At 40.9% G+C, this 21947-nt stretch overlaps 1 protein-coding gene across 2 annotated transcripts in view; it reads right to left on the bottom strand.

The window, feature by feature from the left end:
* Positions 1 to 35: 35 nt before the first annotated feature.
* LOC311265091 (collagen alpha-1(XX) chain-like) overlaps positions 36 to 21947 on the bottom strand; it is a 43377-nt gene continuing 21465 nt past the window's right edge. Inside the window, exons 8-42 of one of the 2 annotated variants that reach the window (XM_084366425.1) lie at positions 21234 to 21353; positions 20920 to 21084; positions 20486 to 20644; positions 20165 to 20337; positions 19412 to 19541; positions 18805 to 18950; positions 18409 to 18538; positions 18023 to 18162; positions 16715 to 16841; positions 16430 to 16569; positions 16215 to 16347; positions 15005 to 15150; positions 14728 to 14857; positions 14040 to 14156; positions 13715 to 13861; positions 13367 to 13423; positions 12657 to 12695; positions 12401 to 12539; positions 10613 to 10755; positions 9782 to 9891; positions 9240 to 9398; positions 8702 to 8779; positions 8322 to 8408; positions 8172 to 8225; positions 6556 to 6651; positions 6394 to 6447; positions 6194 to 6247; positions 6019 to 6072; positions 4793 to 4864; positions 2971 to 3006; positions 2763 to 2829; positions 2445 to 2633; positions 2260 to 2337; positions 1862 to 2023; positions 36 to 917 (exon numbers count right to left, since the gene is read on the bottom strand). In XM_084366425.1, the coding sequence (XP_084222551.1) occupies positions 889 to 917; positions 1862 to 2023; positions 2260 to 2337; positions 2445 to 2633; positions 2763 to 2829; positions 2971 to 3006; positions 4793 to 4864; positions 6019 to 6072; positions 6194 to 6247; positions 6394 to 6447; positions 6556 to 6651; positions 8172 to 8225; positions 8322 to 8408; positions 8702 to 8779; positions 9240 to 9398; positions 9782 to 9891; positions 10613 to 10755; positions 12401 to 12539; positions 12657 to 12695; positions 13367 to 13423; positions 13715 to 13861; positions 14040 to 14156; positions 14728 to 14857; positions 15005 to 15150; positions 16215 to 16347; positions 16430 to 16569; positions 16715 to 16841; positions 18023 to 18162; positions 18409 to 18538; positions 18805 to 18950; positions 19412 to 19541; positions 20165 to 20337; positions 20486 to 20644; positions 20920 to 21084; positions 21234 to 21353 (3860 nt within the window). In that variant the 3' untranslated portion in view covers positions 36 to 888. The remainder of the gene's footprint in view (positions 918 to 1861; positions 2024 to 2259; positions 2338 to 2444; positions 2634 to 2762; positions 2830 to 2970; positions 3007 to 4792; positions 4865 to 6018; positions 6073 to 6193; positions 6248 to 6393; positions 6448 to 6555; positions 6652 to 8171; positions 8226 to 8321; positions 8409 to 8701; positions 8780 to 9239; positions 9399 to 9781; positions 9892 to 10612; positions 10756 to 12400; positions 12540 to 12656; positions 12696 to 13366; positions 13424 to 13714; positions 13862 to 14039; positions 14157 to 14727; positions 14858 to 15004; positions 15151 to 16214; positions 16348 to 16429; positions 16570 to 16714; positions 16842 to 18022; positions 18163 to 18408; positions 18539 to 18804; positions 18951 to 19411; positions 19542 to 20164; positions 20338 to 20485; positions 20645 to 20919; positions 21085 to 21233; positions 21354 to 21947) is intronic. The other variant, XM_084366426.1, reaches the window with a different exon arrangement.

The raw sequence follows: 21947 nt of genomic DNA, 5'->3' as shown, positions 1-21947 counted from the left end.
CAGAAAAAAGAGCAACACACTTGATTAGACACATATTAATGGAAATTTATTAACAAGATAAAAAACATACATACAAAAGAAAACAAACTCTCTGACACTCTTCCTCTCTCTCTCTCTCTCTCTCTCTCTCACACACACACACACACACATACACGTGTAATGTTTATCACCCAAACCCCAGGAAATAATAAAATGTAAACCTGAATTTCAATACAAATGGGTACAGTATAAAATATCATACAAGAATAACTGTATACAGTAAATATAATAAACAATATACAAATGATCATACACATGACAAGAAATTCTCACAGTATCACGTATACCATGGAACTAAAAGAAGCTTTTTCACCATGGATTATCCATTTTCATTATCCTTGAGGCAGTTCAGGTTAGAATGACAAGTGAAATAAGTAGAAATGTACCACAGATGGCTAAACTACTTAGCATTGATACAGTGCATGAATACATAAACAAAGAAAAACAAAAGGTTTCAGTGCGAATATGGTGTACACTATAAGACAGGAAACATGACTGATCCCAATGGAAACTATTTTCCTTGCTATTTTCCAGATGCTATCTGTCCATTGTAACACTATTCTATATTAGAAAGCTTCAGACTTATTCTTAGTTCATTTCTCTCTTTCTCTTATTTAATGTCAAAGAACACTGTAAGAAGAGGACAGAGAGAGATCCTTCCTCTATTGTTTCCTTTTCTCACACACAATGAAGCCTGTAGAGCTTCACATCAGTCAGTGGCAAGTTCAACACACAAAACCTCCTCTGCGGTGCTATTTTAGTTCCTTTCTCAGTCTGTTATTCAGCTCCAAAGGAACCATAGTCTTTTCAAACAAGACTTCAGTCACCGTCCTCCTTGTTAATATCCACTCAAGGCTGGTAACCATAATAAGGGTCTTCTGGGTAAAGAGAGCACACACAAAAAGTGTCAACACATAATATCACTGTATTTGTCAACATTGGCAAATTGTTGTGAATAAATCAATGACACAAAATAAACCATGGAATTGTTAAAGGGCCACTGTGTAGTTTTGGAGATGAAATTCAAACTCTTTTTAATTTTAATATTTACAATATTAATAAGGTAATAATCCAAACTCAGGAGTATCTATTTTTTCCACAACTGAATAAACAAGCTGTTCTCAGAGGAAAATAAGGTCCCAGAACACTGTTTGAAGCTAGAAAGGTTGCAGGGTCTGCCACATATAAATAAAGTAAAACAGTTTGAAATTTAGTCGTCCTTGTTTATTCAGTTTATTCAGTCGTGAAAAGAAAGTTTCGTTTATTTAAAAAAAAAAAAAACAGTCAATGAAGATCTTTCTCTTATGATTAAAATGTCTTCCCCAAAACCACATAGTGACCCTTTAAATTTAAAAAAGAGAGTGGTTTCTCTGCAAAGGTAAGTAAAAAAAAAAGTAATTGAAGCGGTCACTTGAAGTGACGAACACACAGAATTATCACCTGAGTTAACAGTTCATCTCATCTTGTGGATCACTGTTTTGGTGTAATGACCTGCAACTTGTGTTGCATTTTTACAATCACAATATTTTTGGGCTATTTTAAGGCTTATGATACACAATATATATCTTGATATTTTGAGATCTCCTCAAAAACTCTTCATAAATGCTAGGGCTGAGCAAAATCAAATATCACCATACTTTTGACTGAATACCTCAGTATCGATATTGCAACAACATTGTAAGGATAAATACTGGTGCTTTTACAAAATATTACCAAAATCAGATTGCTGATAAATAATCAGTAATTTGTAAATAATGACTAAGTTGGTAAACACAAGTACAGGAGTCTGGTAAGAAAAATGGACAGCACGGGCAGCACTCACCTGTTTGCTGGGGAGCTCTTTGGCAGCCTCCACTGCTGTCGCACACACCCGGGGGTCCAACCTCGCCCGGCTGTCCAGGAGGTCCAGGGATCCCTGGGGGTCCTGACTTACCGTCATCTCCTTTAGAGCCCGGGGTCCCCAGCTTGGACTCACCTGATGGACCTGCAGACACACGTAATACACAACGCACATACATTAAATCATCACAGCCACACATCAGAATGACACAATTGACTCGTAAACTAGCAAAAAAAATAATCTTACCAATGATATGTGTCTAATTTCTGGTAAAAATATCTCATAAACCTTCATATTAAACGCAATCACCTCAAAAGTAACATTTCAGTAAGATACTGTTTTTAGTCATTTTTCACTTATTTTTTTCAGTGTAGAGATACCTGCAAATCCTTTGACCCCTGCAGGCCCCTGGACATTGGTCCCTGCAGCACCTTTCTCCCCTGGCATGCCTCTCCTTCCTGCCAGAAAGTGACAAATTCATCACTCATCAGACTTGTGTGCAACAGTCTTGACAAACATGAACATTTGATTGTTTTCCTTTCAACAAACCAAGATGGAGTCTCACCTTGTTCTCCCGGATATCCCGGCCTGCCAGGTTCCCCCATCCGGCCTCGACGCCCTTCGGTGCCCCTGGTGCCTGGAGCGCCCCTGGGCCCTGATATACCAGGTTCCCCAGGGGGCCCCACCGGCTCCTCAATAGGAGCTGGCTTACGACTTACCTCATTAATGAACATGTCGAGCTTCAACACCTCCTCTGAAAAACACACACAACTCTGGATAAAGCATGCCTAAGAGCATGTGTTTGTATCTGGAGCTTTTTAAAGTTACAATGAGTGTGTTGAATATGCAGATATTATCATTGTGATGGTATCTGAGTGCTTACTATGGACTAGTTGCTCACAGGCCTGTGTGACCAGCTGGTAGATCATGGCCATTGACTGAGGCTCCCCCTGTAAACATCAGCAGATTCACCAACCAAAGTTTTGAAATGGCACATGCAGTAACAAACAGTGACAAAATGCAATGAGAAGACTTATTTTAAAGTGATTACAATATTAAAGTAAGAAGATTGTAGCAGAAGTATAACCCACCTTCTCTCCTCGTTCCCCTTTATTGCCTGACAGACCCTGTAAAGCAAAGGATACATGAGCAGAAGGACACATAACTAGTGTTACTGCCTAAATCACATCTCTCACCTCTTCACCTCTCCCACTCTCCTCATACATTGAGAGTGATGAAGGGATGTTGGGTGTGTGTGTGAAAGTGAAGGACAATGTCACACATATGTCTTTTTAGATGATCCCTTTTCCATTAAAGGATAAGTTCACGCCGAAATGCTGTTATTTACACAATTTTTCAAATCATCGCTATAGCTGCTAATCTGAAAGCGCTGACCGTCAACCATATGTTGAGGGTGTAAATAACATCTTTTGAAATCAATTTGGGATCTCAGGACTTCTGCAGGCTTGGAATGCACTGGACAATCTGTATGGAGCCATTTTATGGTTGTTTTTATTACGTTTCAGTCCCCAGCTACTACTGCAGAATGCTGCAATGCTGTTTTGTTGTGAAGCTCCAGAAATGTTTTGTGGACTAAGAAACTTCACCTGACTTCCCATCAGCATGGGGGTGAGTAGTTAATAACAGGATTTTCATTTTTGGGTGAACTTTAAGAGTCCAGCTTCAAAAGCACTACTTGGTTCCAGGCTTCTGCCATAAAACCACAAAACAGAGGCTCCAGTGGGTCTATTGTGGTGTTGGCACACACTATGGAACAAAGTGTTGCACTAATGAACTGGTGTTATCCTGGAGCATACTGAGGTAATTTCTGTGCCAGTTTGGTTTTAAGGCGACATGCTGTGCAACCCAGTTGAACAGAGGTGTGATAGAGGTTGTGGTAATGCCGATCCAGCAGCATACTACAATCTCGGTGCTAAGAATAAGTGTGTCTCCTGCCTGCTCAGAGCTGGTCGATGGCTCAGTTCACTTTTATCCTAAAATATTTTGCTCTCTTCATCTGCTGTGTGAAGCTCTGTAATATGCAGACAAAAATAATTTCCTCTGAGGACCATTCACAAACTGTCAGCGTGTCATGATGGGGAGAGCTCTGTGTTAAAAGGAGATGAAAGTAGCAAATGTTACTGGACATAGCTGTCACAGACACTAACACGCCCACCTATAATACTGTACTGTGTGAGTGAAGTATTGAATCTAATCCCATCCCGTATCCAAGTGCAAGACATGAATGAAATCTGTATTTGGCATTCTGGGCAGGGTGCACTTCACTGCAGTGTGCACTGCAGATTCACCAACGTGAAGCCCCAAGATGTATTTTCTCCAAAATCTGCAGAGAATGTTCCTGAAGTCTCAGAAAACATGTCTGATTTAAATAGCATAACGTCATGTATCAGAAAGTTTTGTGTCCAGACTTGAGTTCGGGAACATCTGTTAATACAGGTGTAAAATCAGACCTTACCAGTGCTTCCTCAACATCATGTAGTGTTTCCAATAGATTGCATTATCTAACTTTGTCGTGTATCTCTTTTGTTTGAATTTCATCATTATCTTCATTTCTGATCAGACATGGTCATACTTGTCATTATCCCACATTTGACTGTCCATCACATTTGACCTTCTCTTCGTTCTTGTTATGTGTAAATATTGCTAATAAATGACCACATAACTGAAGAAGTTGCCATGACTCTGTGTGTGTGTGTGTGTGTGTGTGTGTGTGTGTGTGTGTGTGTGCGTGTGCGTAAATGTTTAATATCAGAGTCGCTAGAACTAGGAGGGCGACTGAGTGTGACTGGAAATACAGCTCATATATTTCTGAACATTCACTGTGAACACTATGTTCACCACATAACATAGACAGATATAACTAAGTGGCATGATTTGTCCCTCTGGTCTTACCGTAGGTCCCACAGGTCCTGAGGGGCCCCTTTCCCCCAAAGGCCCTGGATGTCCTGGCATTCCCTGGAAACCCTGTTAAATACAAACAGATTGATAGGTAGAAGAGCAGACAATCGATAGATTGATAGATGTTAAACACAGTGAGTCATAGATGTTGATTCGAGGCAACTGTGAGCAGCAACCCATTTTTTGTTTGGTTGACATAAGGTTGTGGTGGTGGAGGGGTCGGGCTATGCATACAGAACAGGTACATGGAAACACTGCAGTTCAGACAGGTGAATCTTTACCAAGTGGTATAATATTTTGCTAATAATACAGACATAATATTAACTTGAAATTCTTTGACTATGTCTTACTTTCTATAATTGGGTTACATCAGATGTACTACATAAATTAGAATTACCACCTCAAAGTTGCAAGCCTCTGTGAACCAGTCAAGTGTGAGTTACATCCATGTCTGTCCACACTCATGATATATTTAGTGACGACTTATAATTAAAATACAGGTATTTAACTGGCAATAGACAACTTCTTTGCTTGAACTTGAAGTAAATACTGACTGCACAGTGTAATGGCGGTAGAAAATGACACCATCTGCGTATAGATTGGTTTCCTATAAATCTTGCTTTCACTCTGCTATTTGGCCTGCCAGGGGGCTCAATTTTCCCACGAAAAATGAAAGTGGAATTACGGCTCAAAGGAAAAGGATCTGCCATTGCGCAACCAAAACAGGAAGAAGCATTGTTATACCCAGTCACTATCCCCTAGTGCCAGTCTAACAACTGGAATATCTTCTTGAGTTATGGACACAGTGACCTTTGACCCTTGACCACCACATTCTAATGAGTTCATCCTTGAGTCCAAGTGGATGTTTGTGCCAGAGATTCCCTCCAGGCGTTCCTACGATATTGCTGTCCCCAGCGTGAAAGCATAAAAAGCTCCACTCGCAGATCCTTTTACCAGACAATACAAGTATGAACAACATGTCGGCCACTCTTAGAGCCTTAGCAGCAGTGGTGCCAAATGCAAAGTTTACTGTTGTGTCGATCTCCAGTAACAAAAAGTGTTTACTTCATGGCAATCTATATCTTAATCTAGAAAACAATTTGACATTTTGGCCTGAAGGTGGTGCTAGAGAAAAGCTCAAAATGTGTTCTAAATGTACTGGATCATTCTCAGAAGACTGAATATGTATCAGTAAAGGCTCAAATGAAATTCAGTCTTACTCTGGTTCCAGCGATGCCGGGTGGACCGATGCTGCCTTCGGGCCCCCTGATGCCCTGTGAAGCAGATTACAGAGAGATGAGGACAAACAAAGAGGAAGGAAGGGTCACTGCTTCAGCTAAACTGTGTGATGAACTGCTGACATTTACTGTTCTTGGCTGGGACCAAACAGCTCACCTTAGGCCCTGGAATCCCCTCCTCCCCTTTCGGACCTGGAGGTCCCAGTGAACCCTTCAGGGAGAGTCGAGAAGGTGGTCGGAGAGAAGGACATAAGAGGCAGATGAACGGGTTTAAAGACATTACGAGGAAGAAGATTAAAAGTGTTTTCTACTCTATTTCTGTATTTTCGTTGCTCCACTGGCCGAGTTTAAACTGACCTGGACTCCTGGCCGCCCAGGTTCTCCCTTTTCCCCTCTTGCACCGGGTGGACCCTGAATGGACAAATATAAAAAGAGAAATCAAGTCCTACAAGACATATTTATCAATATATTTACCATGCTTACTACCACTGTACACAGAAAGCTAGGAGAGTTACCCACCACTTTGCCCTGCATGGTCATGCCTCGGGGCCCTGCGTTGCCCAGGGGGCCAAGACCTCCTTCTTGTCCAGTCTTTCCTGGAGGGCCAACTTCCCCCTGAAACAGAGAGAAACTAACCTTCAGGACATCAATTGGTGTTTCAAGGCATGCCTCTTAATAAAACATGCACTGTAATGTCTACATGCCCTGACAATTTTAAATAGGATTTGAGAGATTAGAGGACTGCCCTCGCCTCCAGAGGCCTCCAAAACTCCACCAACTGTGGCGTCATCTTGTCTTTGCTTGTTGTTTTTAATTAAATCAATTAATTAGGTATTGATATATATGAATAAAGGAATGCAGAGTTACTTTATTTGAAAAATAAGCGCAATATTATGACTGGTTTGCTGGCTACGTCTGTATCATGATGGTGTTGATGAGTCAGGTGACCAAAGGAATTGGATAGCGCAGAGATCGGTTGTAGACAACATTGGCAGAAACATGGATACAAGACTGTGAAGCAGTGAAACGGTAAAACAGAAAGCTGAAAGAGATTAAAATATGGAGAAAATATACATTCTCTAACACTTTCAAAACTTGTCTGTCAGGCAAAGAAGCTGGCGCCAAAGACAGCAAGGACGATGGCAAGTAGGTTACCAGTTTAACAGCCATACAATTTATCCTTTTCTTATTACATATCTCTTTCAACCACACTTATCGCTAACTATTTCAGCCACTCAGGCCAGGTGCCAGTCATGGAAATGATCTCGCTCCTCTTCTGATATTTTCCACATACGACATGGTGACCTAAGGGTTTACTTTGACCAAACCAGAGTTAGTAATTGCAGGTACAGTGAAAATACCAGAAGGTTTAAGTGTGTTTTATTTGTTTCTATTGGGTTTGAATGATGCATGTTTACACACCAATAAAACTACTGCCTCTGCGAATGGATTTTGCAAGAGTGATAGTGGTTGTTTCTGGTTAAAGGAAAGGTCTACCTCTGTAAGGATCCTTTCCATAATGTTGTCAGACACTTAACTAACCAAAATTAGTTAATAACAATCTGAGCCTGTCAGTGGGAAAAACAAGCACTGTAAGTGGACGTATTTTATGCATAATCACCCAGAAGGATTACTTTGAAGCCCATTTCGTGGCTGCGTGCTGGAGCTCAAATCTCAAAGATTTTGTGCCCAGGGCCCTCTGCATTTTTAATCCATGCCTGCCTTGAACACTATATTAGACTTCTAATGTTTTCAAGTCTTGTGTGACAGATACCAAATAGCACACAAACACTGCAGTTGTATAAAACATACTGTTTGAAAAAACTCAATGTGGATTTTTTCTAAAACTGAGACAGGAATGGAAAAGATACATGTGAAAACACAAGTGAACATGATCCAGTGAAAGACAGGCAGGCTGATTCTGACTCTGCAATCTGCACATATCAGTGTGTTTGTTTTTATTTTGACTATTTATTTATTATCTCTCCATTTTGCACATTAACTTCACGGTCAGCCTGTAATCATGAGTCTACTCAGCTCTTAACAGCTTGAGTCGGGTCAGGAACTGCTTTAGAGATAATTGCAGGTAACAGAACTTCAATCTAACTAAGCCTGAATGAATATTTTCATCTCACCTTTTGGCCTTGATCTCCCTTCTCGCCTTTCTCACCACGGGGACCTGGCTTTCCCTGGGGGAAAAAAAAGAATGTCAACATGTTATTAAACATGGATCACACAAAAAGTGAGTCAGCTCGTATTTGAGGCCAATCTATGGAGTGTCATACAGTCGGGCCAGGGGAACCAGAAGCTCCGGGGATGTTGGAGGAGCAGGTGCAGGTGTACGCCGGGGCAGGACAGCTCTCCTCATCTCTCTGACGCACACACACAGACACAAACAATAGACATTAGGTCATATCCCTTGAAGCTAATATTACATTTAGCATGCTCTCATATAGTATCTCTCACTATTGCATAACCACTGTAAAGCAAGTGATGATAGAAATGGCTAAAATTTAAGGTATGGGTCATTTTCACACAACTTATGGAACAGTTTATGAAGGGATCATTACTTTAATATGTTGACTGGTAAATTTCAGACAGTGTTTTTCAAGGAAATCTTCAAACTAATCTATTTGACTGTACATCCAACATAGTATCAACTCACCACTCCAGGCAGGTCACAGCAGGTGTCCTCTAAAGGCCACGTGGTGTTACAGATGATCTCAAAGGACTGCAGCCCGAACTGGAAACAATAAAGAACACAAGATATGTGTGTATTTTATTGACAAGACAGACTGGGCCATACGGAAGCCCTGAGGGGCAAGTGAGGGATTTTCTTAATTTGGTGATCCACTTTCTAAGTCTGATTTTCTCCCCAGTGTTCACAACTTGAGAACTAGTTAACTCTGTGAGTACAAAAAATTCAGGATGAAAAAATAAATAAATTTATGGGTGAAGCCAAGTAAGAAAAAAAATTTAAAGGAGGAAAAAAAAAATCTTTTCAAGAAGAAATAGTGTGCATGGAGAAATTAAAACTCCCCTGGATTATCCTTGCAAAACATTTTTTCCACCAGTTCTGATGTCATAAGAAGAGGACACAGGAGAGAAAACAATTTAGATTAAACTTAGAAAATGAATCACCAGAACAAAAAAAAACAATTGTCACTTGGCCCCTCGGGGCAAATAAGTAGAATAAAACGTACCGGTGCAGATCCACTATTGGGTCCTCTGGTCTTCACCAGTTTTCCCAGCATCTCAAAGCCGTCAGTTGGTAGGTTGCCTAGCGGGCGGGCGGGCCTCTCGCCCACATGCTGGCAGTCCACAGACAGGGACACGCTCACCTGGCTGACAGACAGGTGAACCTGCCAATCACAGAGCAAGAGGACTGATCAAATGGAACCAGTGAACCAGTAAGTCTCTTACTTTGCTGTTGGTCTTTAATATGTATATTTTCCTCATCATCTTGTGACAGCAGCTACAGAGCTGACTTTATAATGTGCGTGGGTGATTTCAAACCACCTCGTTCATCTTCTTATCACGCTCTTTCATATTACTGCATTGTATCTTTGTTTCTGTTTTATTAAAATGCACCAACGTGAATGAGTGACGAGGTAGATAAATGCAAACAAGGATATACAGCCTCATTTGAAAACATAACGTATTTTTCATAACACGTTCATTTTCTGAACAATGACAGTGAAACTCTTCTTGTCCTTTAAAACTTACTCAGTATATTTTATCTCACCTTGTGAAAACTGCCATAGAACAGTCTGTGGACCTGTGGCTGGTCAAAGGTCAGCTCCTGCACTTCTCCCCTGTAGTCCAGACTGAAGTACACCAGATGTTTTGTCGTAGCTGTGGAAAGCACAAAAAAGCAGAGGAAGATATATAGTGATCGACTCACACTGTCAAAAACCATGGCGCCCTAAATATGCCAGTGTCTTCTGTCGGGTGTTCCAAGTGTCTAGTGGGGTTTCCACACTGTTGCTGATGGCATCTTGTGAGTCCTCAGCTCCAAGTCCACAGTCTGATATAGAATAACACCAATCTTATCCTTCAACTCATTTGTATCTAACTATCTATGATTGTGGCTGTTAACAAAGCAAAGTGACTAACTTCATGTGTCATCTGTCATGACCTTTATCACAGTGACGTGATCTAACTTGCTTGAAGATCCTAAATATTTATCAATAACAATTAAACAGAACAAGCAGCAACTAATGATTATTTTCATTATTGATTAATGTGCTGATTATTTTCTCAACTAATTGTTTGTTCATAGAAAAAAATTCTCATCTGAATTACCAGTAATGGAATCTAAGTAAGTGCACTGACTCAAATACTGTACTTAAGCACAATTCTGAGGTACTCTCCATTTTCTTCTGCTTTATACTTCCACCCCATTGAATATCTATGACTTCAAGGTTGATGCTCATTCTGCTAATCTTAACTCCTCAGCAAAGTTGGTCTAGAGGCCCTGATGAGGAACTAAGATCTTATGGCTGATTACGAGACTAAAGAGGTCATGAAGCTGCTTACAGTTTGGGAGACGGAGACGTGCAGAAATGTTACTCACGGTCCAGCACCACTCCCATCTTGGGCTGGAAGTCGTTGTCTGTTAGCTGCCAGAGGGCAAAGGGCTCCCTGGGTGTATCCTGCAGCATGCGGAACGCGATGCTGATGGTGTGCTCTGGAGAGAAGCCTGCAGGGTGGATGAACCTAGAAGGACAGAGGCAAAGATGGATGTACTTAATGAGGGTAAAGAGGATCGGATAAGGAAACCATTAGAGTTTTGGATGAAGGTAAAGTGAACATGACTGGGAGATGTGTGTTGGAAGATTTTGCACTGTAAGATCACGTCACATAACTGCACTCATGTGGTGTTTTTTTAAGAGGCAACTGATCAGGATTAGACATTGAAGTAAAGAGAAGCTTAACTTTAATATTAATGATGATGCGTTATAATAATAATATATACCACCCATACAAACAGAACAGGAGTACCAACAACGGCTATTCATTTCATATTTTATAAACAAATGATCCGATGTGTGTGTTATCTGAATAATGAATTAATCATAAAAACAATCTTTACAACTTTGTCTACCTTTTCATTAGCTACAGACCTTTCTTCTCTCTTTTTTTGTGTCAGGGACTGCAGATGTAAATTAGCTTATAGCTTACTCTGGTATAGCTAAGAAGCTGTGCACTGTCCCTGTTAATCAATCAAACAAACATATAAATAAATAAATATCCTGCTGGTGTTATTCCAGTCACTTTGATGCCACAATAGATCTATGAGGGGTAACTGATAAGTTCACAGCCTAAGGGAGAAGGAGATGAGTTATACACCTCGTATTCCATGCATGTGCATGTCAACTCTTTGAGTGATTTTGCAGAATGTTTGAAGTTATTAACTTTTGTGGTATTTCTGTTTCAGGTAATTGAAAATCGGAAGTCAGCACTGTCTGAGACAACACTCCAGCCCACAAATCCACGGGGATGATGGCTGCCATCCAGGAATGCAGATTCAAACTCGTCCAACATCTGCACTATTCACGTGATTTGACAGACTCAGATTACTACCTCTTCACCCAGATGAAGACGGAGCTTAGTGGTTGCCTGTTTGACAGTAAAGATGATGTTATTACTGCTGTGAACCACTTTCCGGAGGTCCAAGACTTTCACGAAAGAGTGATCCGTGTGTTCAACTACCACTGGACTAATATCTTTAAAACTAAATGTGCAAGGTTTTCTGAAAATCAATCTTTCTACTCTAAGGTCATGAACCCTTCAGTCACCTCTTGTACAATCTGTAGTGTAGTTTTCAAGCGTTACCAGGAGCTATTCTTATAAACTGTTTCTTAATCATCTCTACACACAGGACAAATTAGATTATGTGTCATGAGTAACAGCCATTTCCTCAAAATGATGCTGGAGCGAGCAACGATGCTCCATTTGATAAATACAGTTTCATTATCTGCACATCTCTTATACACAACACTCTCCTGCGAATAAGGGGAGTGAGGAGCCATGTTGTTGAAAGCAACCTTATTCCTCGAGATTAATTGTTGGTATAGAGTATTTACTCTTCACCAGATAGGGATTTCATTGTTCAGGCCCCATTTGGAAGCTTTTATGTAACCACAATGGATTGTTTATTCAAATTTGTAGTATGCATATAGCATGACAAATCTCCTAATCACAGCAGGATACAGCGGAACAAACAGCACATAGATGGTAGTAAAGTCTGCAGGGAAAGGAAGGTTCATCACACTGCAAACTTCATTTCCAGCTATCTGCCATACAGCTGCTGCAAGAAAGGAAGCAGAGGATGAATTAAAGCAATAAAGGATGATCTCACTTGGTGCTCTGTGTCAGCTGGGTGTCTCTGTACAGAGTGTAGGTGGGGAGGGTGTTGAAGACAAAAGGCTCGGCTGCCACGCCCTCCACAGACGAGTGGGCTCTCGGAGTCAGACCAAACGCTTCCATCATGTCAAATCCTGACACGAGAAACACATACAACAAAAATGAGGCTTCTAAATCTGATGTTTCCCTTCATTCAAAATGAGCCTTTTATGAAAGAGTTTGCTGTTATGTGCGAGGACAGCTCGTCTCACCTTTAACAATGCTGTGTCTGATGGTCACTTCAGGGCAGACTGCAACACAGCAGGACATTGTTGAATCATACAAGCAGGGGAGAGAAACCATAATTTTTTTTCAGCCATTTCAATCCAGACAAAGTCTCACAATGAGCTCGGTATATTTTGACAAATCTGCAACTTGACCAAGGACCATTTGAAAAGAATACATGTTGAGTATATTTCTATTAGATAAAATGCAAGAAAGAAGTTTATCACAACATGAAGCTGTGGAGAAAGCAATACGGAGTGGGAAAATGATTATAAAAAAAAGTAGTTGCACAAGAATGTATACTATTGTCTAAATAAACTTTAAGAGGGAACATATTGTTATAATAAGAAGGTATTTTAATGGTCTGATTCAAATTTGTGTCATCTAAATTGATGGTCACAAGCAAATTTCATTTCAACTGACAAATGAAGAATGACACACGACACTGGTCCTCTTGATTACTAAGAAATTAATCTCCAACACCTCACCAAAACCATTATTACACACTTGCTTACTGCGTTTATGAAAGAAAAAGAAAAACAGATGTGCTCCTCAGTTTTTGCTGGGGACCTATTGAAGTCATCTGAGAACTTTGAAGAAGTTTGAACTGAAACGACGTCTCCAAGAGATTACAAAAATTCTTCATGAGCTACTCAGACGTACTCCCACAGAAGAGTATAATTGCAGCATGAGTCACCTTCATTGTGGATAGGGTAAATCCGGGGATGGATGGGAATTCTGGCTGGAGCTGTAGCTGAAAAGGAACAAGTAAAACCTATCATGACACATTTAAAACAACAACAACGTTAAGACTTTTACAGAGTTTTGTTTAAGGATCATATACTGTATCAATCTATACATGCAAGTACTTTCATAATTACTGAGTGATAGGTTACATTAGAGGCAAGCAGCCAAGGGATTATTTATTTCACACAATTTATGTGTAAAATATTTATTCAACAAGGGAATATATAAGGAACAGGCAGGTAAACAAACTAACTTCAACATCTCACATACTGTTGGTGTAACTGTGATCAGGTCAGACCTGTTGGATGGAGAATGGAGACGGCAGCACCCTCTGCTGAGCCAAGAAGGGAGTGCACGCTGATGCGATACAGAGTCTCTGGCTCCAGATCAGTGAAACAGTGACTGCTGCTGGACTCACTGACAGCTTCTTCCTTTGTTTGCTTGTCTACACACAATGCACACACACACACACACACACACACACACACACACACACACACACACACACACACACACACACACACACACACACACACACACATTACACATACACAAACACACACCATGATTAAATCAACAGTGGTTATCCAGAGTTAATTATTATAGATGTTAAAATAGATTACCTTTGACAGACTGGATGACAATACGATATCCATTGACTGCAGACACGGGTCTCCAGGACACACAGATACTGGAGTGGTCTGACCTGACCACACTCACACTGCTGACCCGCAGACTGGCTAGAGAAGGAGACAGACATACAGAAAGGTAAAACTGACAGCTGATGAACAGAATGGCCAGAAATCAATTACATAGAGGGTAGGCAGAGAACAGAAGAGCCAACAGAACAAGGAAGAGAAAAGAGGCTGTACATCTGAGTTTAGGGTTCCTTACCAGGGCCAATACTGTATGTATGAAACCTTCAGAATCATCTGAAACTTTGACTCATGAGTCAAAAATTATGACCAATGAAAAGTTGGTGATGGGTTTGCACCCTATAAACTGCAGCACAACAAATGTTTATAACAAAATATTAACACTAAAAACATCTACATATTTACTGAGGCAATCTAGATGTACTCTCAACTCTAGATCAACTCTCAGGTGACACTTAAAATGTTCTTTTACCTTTACCCGAGGACATTAGTGCCTGCAAGGACAAAGCTATGTCACTTTAAATTATATGACCTTTCTTCTACATAAAAGTGCCTGTGTGTTTGGCCACAAACTCAAATTGAATCAATTTATGTTTTTCCACAGATTAGTTTTAAAAAAACAGTTATGTATATTCTTTAAGTGTGTGTGACTCACTGGTTTTGCCCTGAGCTGAACCGCTGCCCCCCTCTCTGTTGCGGTACTCGGCGGTGACCAAGATGCTGTAACGTGTATCTGGCTGTAACGACTCTAGCACCACCCGCTTTTCACCACCTGAGACCAACACCTGTAGACAACAAACCCACCTTTCAAAGTCAACACAGTAAAAGAGCTAATTTGCAGTTTTTAAAGTTTGGAGGGACCTCCGAGCAGCACTATGATTTACTGTCTAGCAGGATGAAGAACAAAGAGGTGACGATTACAGCCCACTCACAGTGCTGTCCTGGCTTTCATCTCCAGTCAGTGCAGTGTAAGACACACGATACTGAAGGACATGAGCGTTAGGAGGTACCCAGCTGACCAAAAAGCTGATCGCAGTCTCCTCAGAGACAGACACACTGGATGGGCCTCCACCTGACACTGCAGGGACAAAATTCAAGAAGCAGATAATTAGACTCACTACAAGGAATATTCATAAACAGAGTTAAACCAAATAAGCAAGTGAAGAACAATAGAGAATACATTAAAAGGTTCAATGATCAAGCAATGAAAAACTGCAACAATAAGAATAGGGATAAGATAAAGTGTGTAGAAAACCAAGAGGAATTTCACAAGAATTAACGTGTTTGTTGCAACATTTAAAACATTGTAAAAAAGTTATTATTACCTCTGTGTTCACATCAAAGTTCTACTTCTTGTCAATAAAAGTACCAAAGTAATAAAGATCTCCACAGTTTCTACTTCTTGCCCTTTAACAGAGATCTGAAAGGTAGGTAGTAAAGTATAATAACTATGCCTATGATCGTGTCTGTGAACATTTCAAACATGGCGAGCGTCACACATCTGATCTAGCAGTATTGTTAAATGCAGGCTTTTTAATTGTCATTGAGTATTATTTAAGAGATTCATTAGCATTAATATACTGTATATATATTATTATATAAGTAAAGTGAACACAACACTACTGTATAACATCATTGACCACAGGACCATGTGGTGACTTGCTTCCATGAAGCAGACTGACAATAACTGCGTCATCTGTAAATTTAACAATGTTTTTTATCCCTGCACTGACTCCTACAGTCGCTGTTGTAGAGAATAAAGAGCAGTGAGGGCATTACACAACCCTGTGGGGAAGCTGGGGAGGACAAGTCCCACTGTAGGGCCCAATCACACCAAACAGACATCGAAGCGGGAGTGATGATGAAGGCCGACTGTTACATCGCCTCATGTTGCCCTTGTCTCAGCCAAAAAGGTGCACTTGAACACACAGCAAAGGCCACAGACAACGGCTCACTAGCTTGTATGTTTCGCACCTGCCTGAGAGGAAATATCTCTCCATACCACCAGTTAGTCTGTGTTTGTCATTTAATAAAGGAAACTCAGACTCAGGACCATGGATATACAAACCGTTGGATTGTGTGATAGAAACTACCCTCCAGTGAATTAGTGTGCAAATGAGTGTGTGGGTGTGTGTGACTCACAGGTGCTGTAGCGTATGGCCACAGCTTCACTCTGAGCTCCATCTCCATACAAAGCAGACAGAGAGATCTGGTATTCCTTATCGTCCTCCACCCCCTCCAGGATGGCCCCTTCACTCTCACCACTCACCCTCAGCTAAAATAAACACACATTTTCATATCATATATTCATTGTTATAACACATTATGCACTCCATCCACCCATTTATCCACCCCACCTGTCTCAGGTCTCCTCCACTCAGAGAGATCCACTTGATGAGGTAGGACACAACGTCATCAGCTGCAGCCTCCCAGCGCACAGTGATGTCACTGCCTGAGAAATTAGTCACCCTGAGGTCTGACGGGGAGGGCACCTTCACTAGGAGAGAAGAAGGGACGAATAACATATATTTCTGATATTTTTTATTAAATTCAGTGTTTCTTCTCTGCTCCCTTAACACATTAAAGGAAAATTCAGATGATGCCTTTTAGCACAAAAAATACATAGTGCGTGTGCTTCTTACGTGTGGTGACGTTACTGGTGAGTGCTGCTGACAGGCCTTGTGGGTAGTGAGACTGGATTGAAATCAGATATCTAGACAGAGAGGAGAGGTTCTGCACCAGCACTGAGTTCATTCCTGTTACCTCCACCTGGAAAGAGTTTTAATATGTATGTGACCAACACAGAACGCAAATAAATACATAAAATGAATGACTGACACGGACCATGGCTAAACTGATATGGGTCATAAAAATAAAATCATTTGCAACAGTATTCACTACTTGGCAGTATTATTGATTTTTACAAAAGCAGCACTTTCACTGGTTTGTAATATGACTGTAGAGTATGGTAGTAAAGAAAATTTCATGAGAAAATCCACTCAAATGTATTTTGTACAAGCTATAGGAAAAAGAAATAGTTGGAGAAGTTGTGTGGATAAGACTTCTAATATGGACCTCTGGACTTTCAGATAATGGGTTCAGATAATGTTAAGGTAATAATCAGGGTCGGCACAATAGAAAATACTATGACACACTCAGAGCTGTTTATACATTAACAATGTGCAAATCCTACTGGACAGTAAATGCACAATTTATATGTGATAAAGTAAAGACCAGTGCATATGTTTTGAACCACACACCAAACTCTTCAGAAAAGCATATGCAATATGATTGAATATAATGATTTTAGTTATTTCTTTGGCACCAGTTCATAGTCTGTGCTTTTATTTGCTGGTATAACAGTCCTTACTTCCTTACTTCAAGATGTTCCCTAAGTGACGCGCTAAATTTAGCAATCTGTACACATAGTTAATTCAAGGCAGTTTTTTTTCCCGCCACTGTCACCAAGTGCTCGCTCATGGGGGAAATGTAGCATCTCTGTCAATAAATTACTTTGGTAAGATTATGGTCTAGATCTGCTCAATTTGGAAAGTGTCATGAGATGACTTGAATTGAATTGGAGCTATACGAATAAAGAGGTGTTTACAATTGGCATTCGTATTCTAATCAAGCTCTTATTCAGTTTATTAGTAAAATAAAAGGCTCATGCAGCTTAAAAAAAACATACTCCATTTGGCTAAAAAATAAAAACTACGAAAAAAAAACCCCCTAACAAATCGAAAATCAGACACTATCTGTCAGTATGTCTTTTCAGTTATTTTTTTCATATGAATTATTTTGATCTTTGATTCAAAAGCAGTTTGTGAGATTGCTTTAAGAGGGAAGCCATAAGAAAATCAAGTTAACTGTTATGGATGTTACAGCCTGTGTTTCCCTGCATTATGATATCAGACACTACTGAAACGATACTCTTATAATTTCCCAGTTACCTGCTTGACGTCACTGCCGTGGTTGGTACTGTAGGTGATTCTGTGGCCGGGGACGTCGATGGCTCCTGGCACCCAGCTCACCCTCAGCATACTGTGGGTGACCACCGGGAACTGAACACTCATTGGTGGTGGGAGAGGGACTGTGGATAGAAGACAAATGACCATCAATATTTTATCAGTGCCACTGAAAAGTTACTGTGCAAGAGATGTTGATAACAGAAGGAAGAGGGAATAGTATGGAAAGAAGATCTGTAAGAAATGAAAAGAAGCAACAATGGCAGAAAAAACAAAATGAGACAGAAAGAGAAAAGGTGGACTAATGTTACAGAAGAAGAAGAAGGGAAAATCAAAAAGTAAGGGATGAGAATATTAGGGGAATGTCTTACATGTGGTGGCAACAGCAGTGACAGGGTCGCTGGGGTCCTCATCATACAGGGCATACAGAGTGACAGAGTAGTCTGTAGCCGGCAGTAACTCTGCCAGCTCCACCACTGTCTGGTCTGCACTGAATTTCTCCTGCAGCAATAAAAGAAACAAACGTGGAGTTGGAAGTTTGTTAATACATCTCAAGGTGAAGTACAACACTTCGTCCTGATCGTCTCGGCCCTGTTAAGTGGATGGTGGAACAGTTACTATGTTGTATTAAGCCTGTTACGAATCCTCACAGTAAAATGACATCACAGTGAGTAACTGGAGCTAAGCGCTGACATACAACAGAATTGAAGGGGTAAGAAGGTATCACACACAAAACGAGAAGAGAGAAAGACAGACCCAGGCCTCACCTCCTTAGCATCATCAGGTTCTCCGTGGTTGAGTGCTGAGTACAGGATCATGTACTGTGTTGCACCGGTTGCTGTACCCCAACTCACTCGCAGCGTGCTGTAAGAGGACGGAGTCACCTCCAGGTTGGCAGGCATGGCCAGGGGTACTGATTGAGGGGACAGGAAGAGACAGAGCAAGATGGAAGAGAAAAGAAAGGATGAGGAAAGTAGAGAAACATCAGAAGTGGTTTGTAGTATTAATACATGTTTTTTTTTTTACAAACGAGACTGAAAACTAGTGACTAGAGTCGAGGACATGTTATACCTCATGCACCCATTTCAGACAGGTAGCGCATTAATGCTTTTAGCAAAGGCAGCTACAGTGATGATTTTGGCTTTGAAAGAGTGTAAATTACATCTTTTAAAGTCAATTTGGGATCTCTGGGCTTCTGGAGACTTGGCTTACGTCAGAAGAGCTATATGGGGCATGTTGTCCCATCTACTTCAGTTGTTTTAGAGAATGTCTACATAACCTCATCTAACCTTCCATTCACATGGGGGTGAGTAGATAATGAACTTGGGTGGATGAACTTTGAAATACAATATTTAGCAGTGATGTCAGTCTTACATGTAGTGACAGTTCCTCGGAGTGCCAGGCCAACATTGTCTTCATACACAGGGAAGATGGACACGTGGTACAGTGTCTGAGAGGAGAGGCCTTCCAGCAGCACAGTGGACTCGGAGCCGGCCAGTACCACCTATAGACAAACCATCACTTAGTCCTTTGCCTGAACCAAAGGCATGCAGAGAACACTGTTTACATTTGAACTATTTTCTCATCCCACACAATTTTTTAAATAAACCAGAAATTGATACATCAAAGACACAAAGTTTCTGCATAAAGCACAATCCCTGATTAACGATGATGATGATAATTATGTTGAGAACCACAGCTATTAGAGAGTTATCAAACTGTGAATATTTTGCCATATTTCATCTTTTTTTCATTAAAAATGATCTGTCTCAGAAAACACAGTCTGCATATCAACGAGGGTTCCGGCCGAAAGATAGAATAAGGCTCCATTAGTGGCACTGGTGTTTCTCAGAAATAGGTGCTTTGGCATACTGAGACAAAGGGGTTGCTTTATTGAAGAGGATACATGTTCTACATGTTTTGCTCCTTTTGTCCTTTCTGAGAGCATTGTCTGTGCTGAAAGCACAAAACAAAGTTTTCACACTGTTGTAAATTGTAATCAAGGAAAACACAATGCGAGGGCTGCTGGAATCTGCTGTTCTTCAGGGTAAAGGTCTTATTTTGTTTAGATAACTGTGCTTATGTCTCAAACGTTACACTGCAAAAATCATAAAGATAGACTCTGACCTCCTGTGGATTCTGACCCTCAGCGCTGTGGTAGACCACTCTGTACTGTTGGACTGGTTTAGCAGGATTGTTCCAGTGAAGCTTCACTTCTCTGGAGCCCAGTTCAGAAAACCGGAGATCAGTGGGACTCGGGTAGGAGAGGGCTGGGTCTGCTGTAGGTTGAGGCTCCATTCCTGGAGACACAGGAACAGGAAATAAGCACATTGGACTTCAATAAATATTCATAGCTTGAAGAACCATGTGCATGTGTCTGGTGAGTAGGCAAGTGAAGACAGAGCTATAGACAGACAGGCATACTGTGTATTTAGAAAGACAGATTACGTTTTGAGATGCCGCGTTCCTCTATCCTCCCACACAGGATGTGGACCAGTCGTGCCACCAGTTTGCTGAGCAGAGGAAAGTCATTGACATTGTAGACATTCAGGTCCACCGGCTCCGACGCCACTTGTCTTAACTCGGCTTCATCAGCATTCTTTACACCTGAATGACACAAAGTTTTAAAATGGCTCAACTCATTTATTAAAAATTTAGAAATTAGAACAAAATGTCTCTGAGCACCAAACAATGACAACATGAAATAAACTTAACAAATAACTGTAACAATTATAAAACCACATCCCACTATAATTGGTTACACGGCTGAGTCCCTGATGCTTAATAAACAGATTTGCACGGTCCCATGATGCACTGAAAGGTAATGAGTTAAAGTTATTCAGTCTCTACATCCCCTCCAACGCTCTTCTTTGCAGTCTCACCTACAGCGATGATCTCCACGCCGGCATTCTTCAACCGGTTTGCCGCAGCAATGGCGTCATCCTGAGATTTCCCGTCGGTCAACAAGACCAGGAAAAAAGGTGTGTCTGACCTCGCGCCTGCCTCGGCCCTCATGTTCTCCTCCATCACGTGGAGCAGAGCCTGGCCTGAGAGATGGACGCATCATTACACACGGACAAACAGACATGCACTCTACAGTGTTTTATTGTATGTGATATACTGTACAATAAAAAAAGATGATGTAAGGGCTCTCATTGAAACACATGAACACTAACAGTATCGACTGTGTGTTTACCTGTAAATGTGTTCCCTCCCTTATATCTGAAATTCCTGACTGCCTCAAGCAGCTGGTCTTTAGTGGTGAAGTTGTTGAGCTGCCATTCTGTGCGTGGGTCTCCACTGTACTGGGTCAGACCTTGGACAAAAACATATCATTACACAAGACTTTATTTATTTTTGAGGTACAGGCCAGGAAATGTAAATCTATTATAATCTAAGAGGCTAGTTTCAAAGGGACAGTTCTCCCAAAAATCCAAAATACGCATTTTTCCACCTACCTGTAGCGCTATTTATCAATCTAGATTGCTTTGGTGTGAGCTGCAGAGTTTTAGAGATATCGGCCGTAGAGATGTCTGCCTTCTCTTGAATACAATCAAATTAGATGGCAGTCACCGTTCCAGAAATCATGACTTGGTTTCTCAATATAGTCCACAGACCTTGTCTTGAGCAGTTTCATGAAGGAACTATTTTCTTTCTGTATCCCTGAGCAGGAGAAAGTGTGCATCCATTTATGGACTAGAGGCTAGCTAATTAAGCTAACTTACATTGATAATGTTACCTGTTGCTCAGCCGGGGAGGACGCTATTAATGTTTACATCCTGCACTGTCATTTTGGTAAAAACAAAATAGTTGTTGCATGAAAGTGCTCACAACAAGGTCTGTGGAGCTCCATTATATTCCAGGGCAGGTAGACATCTCTACGATATATATCTCCAAAACTCAGCGACTC

Source organism: Pagrus pagrus (assembly GCF_965226575.1).
Source record: "Pagrus pagrus genome assembly, chromosome: 11".
Taxonomy (NCBI): domain Eukaryota; kingdom Metazoa; phylum Chordata; class Actinopteri; order Spariformes; family Sparidae; genus Pagrus; species Pagrus pagrus.
Note: the sequence above shows the minus strand (reverse complement) of the source record. Positions and strands in the feature narration are given on the sequence as shown.